The 9,454-nt window shown below is 39.8% G+C and overlaps 1 protein-coding gene across 2 annotated transcripts; it reads right to left on the minus strand.

The window, feature by feature from the left end:
- Window positions 1-1,349: 1,349 nt before the first annotated feature.
- On the minus strand, window positions 1,350-9,454 carry STRAP (serine/threonine kinase receptor associated protein). 2 transcript variants are annotated; one of them, XM_010566122.1, is made up of 10 exons: window positions 9,338-9,454; window positions 8,037-8,172; window positions 7,214-7,295; window positions 6,877-6,949; window positions 6,202-6,298; window positions 4,635-4,772; window positions 3,944-4,080; window positions 3,050-3,199; window positions 2,617-2,682; window positions 1,350-2,281 (listed from the first exon to the last, which is right to left on the minus strand). In XM_010566122.1, exons 1-10 carry the CDS (start codon window positions 9,447-9,449, stop codon window positions 2,220-2,222), a joined length of 1,053 nt encoding a protein of 350 aa, XP_010564424.1. In that variant the 5' UTR covers window positions 9,450-9,454; the 3' UTR covers window positions 1,350-2,219. The 2 variants fall into 2 exon arrangements, with proteins under 2 accessions (XP_010564424.1, XP_010564425.1); XM_010566123.1 differs by having other exon boundaries at window positions 1,354-2,281; window positions 8,037-8,713; window positions 9,338-9,389.

Raw genomic sequence — 9,454 nt, forward strand, 5'->3', positions numbered from 1 at the left:
CTCGGCGGGCCCGCTCCGGGCCGCGGCGTTCCGAGCCCGCCGCACCGGAGCTGTCGGTAACGGGGCAGCCGAGGCCTACCGCCATCCCTCAGCCGCCGCAGGGCGAGACCTCCGCCCTTCTGCGAGGGGGTGCTAGGAGGTTCTGCTCCTTTCGTCCTAAAGACGCCGAACCTGCCCTCTTGATGATGGCGAGTCCAGGCAACTTCCCGTTTCTTCGAGTGGAATCTTCAAGCAGAAACTAGCGTCACACACAGTTTAACGGGCTGCGTAAACTTACCGACGTTGTAAAACTTCCTAGTAGCACCTGCAAACGGCAAGTCTGGTAACAAAGCCACTGACAACTGCACAGCCTTTACTTTTTTCCTGAGTTACAGGGACACAAACTCATATGAAAAAGGTATTAAACATTGTTAATATTCTCAGTTAGATGAAACATCTTGCAACTTTAGCCTTACTTGCCCAGTGCTAGCAAAGAAACCACAGCATCGCGTACAGCAGCGAAGGGCCACAGCTCTGAAATCTGAGGACGCTGTTCCAGACATCTCTGTGAGACGCTACACAGCCCGCTTGAAATACAGCATGAAGACCACAGCCTGCAAGATGTCTCACCATGGGGTAAGGTGCACGAGTTTCTTGTTTTAAACTCATACTCCAGCTTGTAAAATGAACAGCTTCTAGGCTGAAGTACTAGATTTGAGCCCTCAAGCCTTAATGGAATTAATGATAAGGTTGAAACAACGAGCTGTAAATCAGAGGGTTGCGACTTGCTTGTTGTTAGAGTAAAATTCAAACAGATAACTGCAAAACTAATTTTGGAATAAAGTCTGTGAAATCACATATCCTTAACGCTAGTATTGTACTAAGAAACCATGATTCATGGTTACCCCATTCCTTGTTTTCTTTCTTACTTCCCCACCCCAACAGCTGAAGCTAGAAGGGACTGTCAACCACCTGAGTCCAACCACCTGCCCAAGCAAGCTCAGCTACAGCAGGGTCCCTAGGACCACAGCCAGTTGGGTTTTGAGTAACTTCAAGAATGGAGACTTCACAACCTTTCCAGGCTACCTGTTGCAGTGTTTGACTGCCCTTCACTATGGAAAAGTATTTTCTTATATTCAGACGGAACTGCCGATGTTTCAATGTATACTCCAGTTTTCAAATGTTAAGCTTCAATTTTCTAAGATGATAGCATTACTGTAATCTTGGGGAAAAAAATCCAAAAGGACAGTAAGGATGAATATGAAAAAAAGTGTATTAATAACTGTACCTCTGTATAACCTTTCTCCTTTCCATACAGAATGCATTATGTAAACCTTTAAGCATAACATTAAAGGAAATAACAAGTGGAAGAATGGCAATATTTTCTTTAATGAAGAAAATATGATTTGTAACCTTGAAAGATTAACTTTTTTTATCCAGTCTGGAGCACTAAACCCAAGCTTTACACAGATTCATAGCCAACCTTTGAGATTTTCATGTACAACCAAATATTTCAGGCAGCATGTTTAATTTAGTTTTCACTGGTTTTGATTTTAGAGACTCACGTTTACATTCAAAGAGTAAAAAGACACAAAGCTTACAGATCAAAGAACTTGCCACCCTCCCTACCAACACCAAACCATTCCTACCGCCTTCCTTCTGTATAGTACAAAACCAAGATGCTAGAAAGGATTACGTTATTAACTTGGTTGCTTTTCCATTCCACAAATCCAACACTGAACAGTAAGATACGAGTTGAGAGGCATTTTATTTAAACAACTGAAAACAGTTAAACATTCAGAAGCAGCGTACAATGAAACAAAACCCGAACCAAATACTGGAAGTACGTAATCCCTTCTTTTGAACTAAAGCCAAATTTTCCAACTTTCAAGAAAAAAAGAATGGGTAAAAGCCATTGTATCTCTTCTCCATAATAAAGAAAACACACTACAATGAGTCTAATTGAAATTGGAGAGACTGGATCTTGGCTTGCACACTTCTTTGAAAAGACAGTAGGCAGTTATGCTAAAAAGATAGCAAAACTCTACTACTTGTCTTTTTTTTATTTTATTTGGATGCTCAGTTCTCTTACAGACAACACCTAGCCAGTTCCACCGCATTCTCATCAATTACTGCCCATCTTTGCCTTATGTAGAGAGCACACTCTGGAAGGCTGCTGTTCATCACTGTTCACTTGATTTAGTCTCTTATGTCCACATGTCGCGTAACAGTTGCAATAATCAGGCCTTAACTTCAGGAGTTGAGCTGTACACTGAATCTGAGTTTTCAGAGGCAAGATCTTCTGCAATTAAATAAAAAGGGTATTATTTAACTTCACCTGAGATATATAAACCAAAGAAATGTTCCAGGAATTGCTTAAAGACCAGTTCAGTTTGTTTTCCCATTTAACCTGATACAGTTATGCTGCCCCATCTGTTCAGTCTGCACAGCTCTAGTCACTAGTCTGACACCTGCCACATGGTCATTTTCAGGAAAATGCATTCAAAGATCTTGAGAAGAGTGAAAACTGCCAGAAGGTGCTTGGGGAAAACTACCTCTCCCATACTAAAGACTGCTACCATCTTGACTAATCTTTTAACACTTAGCTGAGGTGAAGCGGGCAATTCAGTGCATTACCTATTTCTTCCTCTGCAGTTCCTGGAAGGGTGGTCCTTGCTTTTGCTGCTTCTGCATTCTCCTCTTCTGTAGAGAGAAGGGAGAAAAAAAGTCAATACCTTCAGTTCCCCCACCCACCTTAATCAAAATAATAAAATTTTCCACTTAATTGAGGTATATTTCTTGCTTTTCAACATAAAAATACATCAGACTAGTTGCTTAAATATCCACAAAGTGTCTATATGCAATAAGCTTACAGGTATGAAGTTAATTGCTTAAATAACAGCTACAAAAGTAAATCCTTAAATCTAACAGATTTGAGTGGATAAAGAAATCCTCAGAAGACAGTACAGTTACTATATGAAATATGATGATGTTTACCACTTTAGATAGATATTACTTAAAAAGTGCACATGGAGCAGCCAAGTTCCACCAGGAAGAAGCACACACTTACCAGGAACTACACACTTCCAAAGACCATAGGTTTTCCCTACTGTTGTCTGCCACAGCCTTAGTGTACCATCCTCAGAGCCACTTGCATATAACTCTCCATCAGGGCTAAATCTCACACAGTGAATTGGACCAAAGTGTCCTTTGTAAGATTCTATAAGAGAACATATGAAGACCATTAATTTCAAATTTCAGCCAACAACTGAAATTAGTAAGTAAAAACTGATCAGAAGAGGGAAAAAAAATACGGGGGGTAGGGGGGGCCACTTTCCCAGTACTTAACTTCTGATGCAAAACAAAGCTTCTATTAATTGTATCTCAGCAATCTCTAGTTTAGGTAAGATACTAATGTTCTATTAGCTGCAAGAAAACAGGTGTTTATTTATTCTAGGCAAAACTACAAAGCAAGCCAGTAGCACAGAGTATACATGCTCTGTTCCTTCAACCTCTTGCTCCACACACACACAATTTTAAACAAGGACAGGATCAACGAACACAAACTTACAAATACATATTTTTTAAATACATTTGGCCAACGTTAACAAGAACAGAAACATACCACATTTTCATAAAAGTGAGTAGCTGCAACTCATTAGACATCTAATAAATGCTATAGTATGACACAAGTTAACATACAGCTTGCTACTGTATTGCAGAATGACAACTTTTTTTTAAAATAGGTGCAAAGAGCTGTTTGATGGAGGCTTTAATTAGGTCTAGAAGAGTAATGTTAGGCATACTGAGGTAGGAAAAAAAGCTTAACTGGTAATATACCTTTTCATCTTCTTGCATAGCATGCTATGCTAAGACCTTATTTGAGTACAACAGTTTAATTAGTCATTTCATTAATCTAATACCTATTTCAGAACTCATTTTTGATTATAGAAGACAAACATACCTAGTTCTTCTCCTGTATTATAGTCATATTTATAGAGTTTAAAATCTTCACCACCTGCAACCAAACATTCTTTCGCAGGGTGAAGTGATGCAGAATTGATTGTAGCAGGTGCTTCAAATGATTTAATCTGCTCTAGACTGAGGAGAAAAGTTTGTTAAAAAAGTTCATTAAAAAAAAGATCCTGAGAGCAAGGAAACTGTGATTCTACTAATCACAACTGCTTTTAAGATAGAATACACCCACACACAGTTTCTGAAACAAGTTTTAATACTTGCAAATCACACTCATCAAGTTAGAAACTAGTTCAGAATAAGCAAAACAAAAGCTCACACATTCAGAAATACTTTCTGGAATATGTTTAAGTGTGTAACTTGCTTTCTTAAGACATCATAGAGATGTATAAATAATCAGTTCTCTGAAAAGCACTGAACTGAACCCTGGCCGAAACTTATTCAACCACAATTACCATTAGTGTGAAATAAGAAAATGGCACCGAACCTTTACAGTCTAGTTATAGACAGTTAGGGTTCACTATTTTAGAAGAGGGTAGTCATTCCACACTCTGCCTCTGACAAGACGGAAAGCAAAGATGTCCACTAATGCCAGTTCTGACAACTTGGTGATTTTGACCTTGTACAGTCAAGTTTTTACCCACAACCAAGCCCATGAAAATTCTGTCATTTGGACTCACGTTTCTGCACTATGAAAAGCAATAGTCTTCCCATAGGTTATCACAAGTATCTGTCCTTCTGGAACATACTCCATGCTGCTCACTGACATTGCAACATTTAGTGCCTTCACTTCGGTCATGGTACTCCGGTCCCAGAGGCTTAGGAGGAAACAAAAAGGAAAAAAACCTCTCAAATTACTTCAGCAAATCAAACAATTTTCACCTCCCATCCATGGCAAGCTTTGAATCAAAAAAGCCTCCTAAAAAAGAATGTGGTTTGATGCCATAGGTACTTTGGGTTTTCAGTGGCATCCTTGTCTTCATTCTCACCTGGGCAAAGTTTTAAGACACACTTACTTTAAAATACTGCTACTTTTGAAGCTTAATGCAACAACATTAAATGGTACACATACCACTTAACTACTCAAGGATTCTCTTAGAGGTTAAAAATCTTGTTGTAAGTCTCCTGAGCGACAGAGCTTTCTAGAAGCAAGGCTTGAAGATTCCATTCTGCCTTTTTACCTCACAAGGCAGAGGTACTAACGCCAATTTATACAAAGAACAGAGATTCATTTAAGATAATATTGTTTTCAATCTAGGGGTGCAAGAGCTATCTAAACAGAAAAGAAATGAAATTGTTCTGCTATGACAAGTAAGAATCTTCATTCATTAGATGACTGCTACATTTCCATTCCTACAATTCAGAGAAAAACAAACAAGACTAGGCTCTTGCCTATCTTGAACACTAGGAAACTGAAGAGAACTGGAGCTGAAAAGGAGACTACAAGGAAATTGCACCAGTGACTTTACCCTCCCATCATTCCTTCCACAAAGCAGAAAAGACCATTCTATTTCTCTCTCCTTTGTGCCATAAATACAAGAATGGAGAGACAGCTAGACATGAGATAACACTGGTCATATCAGCCAGAAAGCTGAGGAAGCAGTTAGGCACATCTCTCATCTTTTCTGGACAGCACAGTTTGAAGAAGGATCTTTGTCAATTTATCTCCCCAGCAGTCGTGTTTGTCTAGGTTTCAGCACATCTCCTACCAATTGGGCATAAAGTAAACAAAACACTTAACTGTGACAGGATGAGCCATGTTATAAAAACACTAAAGCCTACTCAACTGATCAGCATGGCAGAGAAAGAAGGCTATGTCTATCAACAGTGCACTGTTTCCAGAAGTCTTTTAAACCAATGCCTGGCTAGCCCATGCCTTGTGCATCTTTCAAGGCTGGATTGCAGATGACAAGACAGCAATACCTCAGCACAATGTGTATGCACAAGACCTCATCTACAAATTCATCTTCTCTAGGATTACAAAAGGCATAAATTTATTCTACTATGCAGTTCTCAAAGACCACCTCTTCTTATCAGGGAGGACACTTTTATGAGGTAAATTAGAATTATTACAAAAGTTTTGTCTCTAACAGCAGATAAGAACTGTATTAGGCATGCAGCTATAATAATCCAGGATCTAATAACTTGTGTTACTTGTATCCTTTACCAAAAACCATATCTTCTCACGTAGATTATGACAATAAATAAAGTGAGCTTCTTGGAAAATTCAAAGTTACTTTTTCTTACCGGACAGTTTTATCATCAGCTGAAAGAATCTGTTTGTCATCACTGCTCCATAAAGCCTTTTTAATGCCGGAAGTATGTCCACTGACAACGTCAGGTTCTTAAAGTAAAGCCAAATATTTTAATACTTGTAAGAAAATGAAATAATGTCATGCAGCAGTTTGGGAGCTTTCTTGAACTATATGAATTTCCATTTACTAGCAGCTGTAAAATTACTTCAAGCACTTACAACTTTATTTGTAGATCTTATTCCAGGAACAGGCTGAGTATCTGATTGCCTAAATTTAAAAAGCCTCACTAGTTTAACATAAAGGTTCTCTAGCTTCATATCAATCATCAGTAGTCCAGCATCAACATGAATTTAAACACTCTTAAATATGTGGAGTCTCTTTTCTTTCAGATGACTAAATTTTAATTAATTAGACATATTTCTAATGAGTCTGCATTGAACTGAAACATGCTATCCTTCAAGTCCATTATAGATACACTCCAAGTCACTTGTAAAATGGTAAACATAAAACATACAGGTAATCTTACTATAGCAAAAGGTTATAGACACTACATTTGTAAAACAATCCTCAACTTTGTCTTTCGTGATTCATAACAGAAAGTAGCTTTTAATTTCAGACCTTTTATTTAACTCCAAGAAACAAGAATCAGTTCTCAAAGCAGACTCACCTGCTTCTGGCTTGCTCAAGTCGTAGATACGCAATAGTTTATCTTGTCCACCTGTTAACAGATAATTGCTATCCTGAAACAGAAGTTATAAAGGGTCAACTCTATTTTGAATCAAAATACCAGCCTTCATCTGTGAGTCTTAAAATAACAGTTCTTTCTCTCAGATAGCCTCTAACACACTTACTACATTTAAGCTACAATCTTAAAAACTAGAAGTGGTATGCTAGATTATTTGCCTGTTAAGATACACACGTAAAAAGCAGAAAAGTAACTAACAGCAAAACATGAACTCAAGAGCTTACTTCCCTAGTGAATAAGGTATAACAGTTTTTCATACCTGTGTAAAATCCACACTTTTGACAATGTGTTTGTGAGCCAATGTGATTAGTTCATCGCCTGACACAGCATCCCACACTTTGCTAAACGGCAAGAGAAAACATTTTTATTTTAGTAGCACCAGGACAAATCAACCTGACAGTCAGATTATTTTGTAAGCAATCTTTCCTGACACCACGATAACGTTTTATCATAAACGCTACATAAGCCAGTTAGTCAGTGAGAACAGTTTATATGTTTTTACTAAAGCTTTTTTTGTACTCTCTCACCATTTTCCTTTATTCTTTTCTTCAGGATAATGCAGACTAATTAGCATTTTAGTTTTAAGACAAAGGCAGTTTTTCTCCACAACTTTATTAATAGAGATTGCCGTCTACTAACAGGATTCAACTTGCTGAATATTTAACATATGCTGCAAATAGCACAACCAAACAACAAAAAACATCAAAGAAATAATTCACTAGAATTTTCACAAGAGTTTTCTTGTAAGAAAAAGAGGCTGCTAGAAGCAAAATAAAAATCACTTTTTCAAGTCTGCTATAACTACAGTGCCAGAGATTAGAGTTGCAAAGAAATGTTATTCTAGCAAACCAGTATGGTAATTACATATATCTATCAAGAAAGAATCATAGTTTTTCATCATGACGGAATTAACTGTAGCTGCCTTCAAGAACCTAAAAGTCTAGGTTTTAATTTGGCTAGCCATAAGCTAACAATTACTAAAGAAAAACAAATTAATCAGTAACTTACTACAGCTACGTGTCACCAAGGAGCACTATAGAGTAAAATCAAAATACAGACTTCAAAGACAGTTAATCACTTACGCTGTAAAATCTGCTGCTGCTGTAGCTGCTTTAGTGGCATCCGTGTTCAAAGTGGCACCCCAAACAGCACCTTTATGACCTAGAAATGTGCCAATCCAGTCTCCTGTGTCACCCTGACGCAGCATAGGCTTACCATCTTCACAAAAACAAAACCAATATTTAGGTAACATGATAAAAAAGGAAGCTGTTTTTAAAAAAGATTCCCTTGCACCAGCACGTGGAAATACCACACACTTTATGAAGCTATTCTTTGTAAAAGAGTTTAGTTGAAAGGCTTAGATATGCAGCTGTACTTGCTGCATGCATCTAAAACTGTACAGACATTAAAATACCACTCCAAATATGATAAAAGTTTTCTTTAGGTTTGTGTTAAGGTAGAAGGGAAACAGAAAGGAGCACTTCATTTAGGTTTTATTTTTACTGAAATTTTCTTCAGGCAGGACAGGTTTGGTTTTTTACTTTGGAACAATATTATCAGACTAACAGTACGCAGAAATAAGTCTCGTGTTTGTAATCAGATATGTTTAAAACACACACAGAGATGCTGTAAAAATGAAACAGAAACAGAAAGCCTTTCCTGCGATTATTTTTTTCTGGGAGGCCATCAAAAAGTTGTTCACACAAGATGTAGAGCTGAACTGGAAGCACTCCGAGGCAGAAAAGAATGTCCTTTTAAACTTATGAATAGACACATAAGATTAACGTATACGTGTATGAAGGGGAAATGCTATTCACGTAATGAAGGAGAGCTCTCACGGGAAAGGAGGCAGACGTCGTCATTCTACGTCCTGCAAGGCAGCTGCCGTGGTTAAACGGGAGCTCACTTTAAAGTCTACAGCCTATGCGCGCAGACAGTAGAAGTGGGCAGTTTTAGAAATGAATCTTTTCGAGGCTTCCCCCCCCCGCCCCCCCCCCCCCCCCAACAGTGTGGATCCAAATTGGGCGAATGCGGGCTTTGATACTCCCCAGGCTAATCCGGTAATTGAGCACCACAAAACCCAGCTGCCCGCTCCCTTTTTCATTCGGCAACCCCGTAAGCTGCTATTACCCTACAAGCACCAGCGTTTCGCCGGACGAACGGGCTACCCCGCCCCAGCCAGCACCAGCCGCCCGGCCCAGCAACACCCCCTCAGGAAGGCGATGCGCGGCCTACGAGCGGCGGGGCGGAGGCGAGGCCCGGCGCGGCCCACCCCCCCTTCCCTCCCCACACACCCACCCCCGGGGGCGGGGGCGTCCCCGCCGGGCAGGCCGAAACAAAGGGGCCGGCGACACGGGGGCCGCCGCCGCCCGTCCCCGCTCACCCTTGCAGGCGCTGATGAGAAAGTAGCCGTAGGGGGTGACGCCGCTGAAGGCCAGGTCCACCACGGGCCGCGTGTGCCCGGAGCACGTCAGCGGGGTCTGCCTCATGGCCATGGCGG

This window comes from Haliaeetus leucocephalus, unplaced genomic scaffold, assembly GCF_000737465.1.
Source record: "Haliaeetus leucocephalus isolate CR32 unplaced genomic scaffold, Haliaeetus_leucocephalus-4.0 Scaffold206, whole genome shotgun sequence".
Classification (NCBI taxonomy): domain Eukaryota; kingdom Metazoa; phylum Chordata; class Aves; order Accipitriformes; family Accipitridae; genus Haliaeetus; species Haliaeetus leucocephalus.

What these genes read in the sequence shown, in the direction of transcription:
- STRAP (XM_010566122.1), bottom strand. Translation starts at nt 9,449, where the DNA reads ATGGCCATGAGGCAGACCCCGCTGACGTGCTCCGGGCACACGCGGCCC. An exon ending in GCAGCAGCAGATTTTACAGC is followed by an intron (nt 7,296 to 8,036) that starts GTAAGTGATTAA and finishes CTTGCCGTTTAG; the next exon opens with CAAAGTGTGGGATGCTGTGT. An exon ending in CTTGAGCAAGCCAGAAGCAG is followed by an intron (nt 6,299 to 6,876) that starts GTGAGTCTGCTT and finishes CTTTACTTTAAG; the next exon opens with AACCTGACGTTGTCAGTGGA.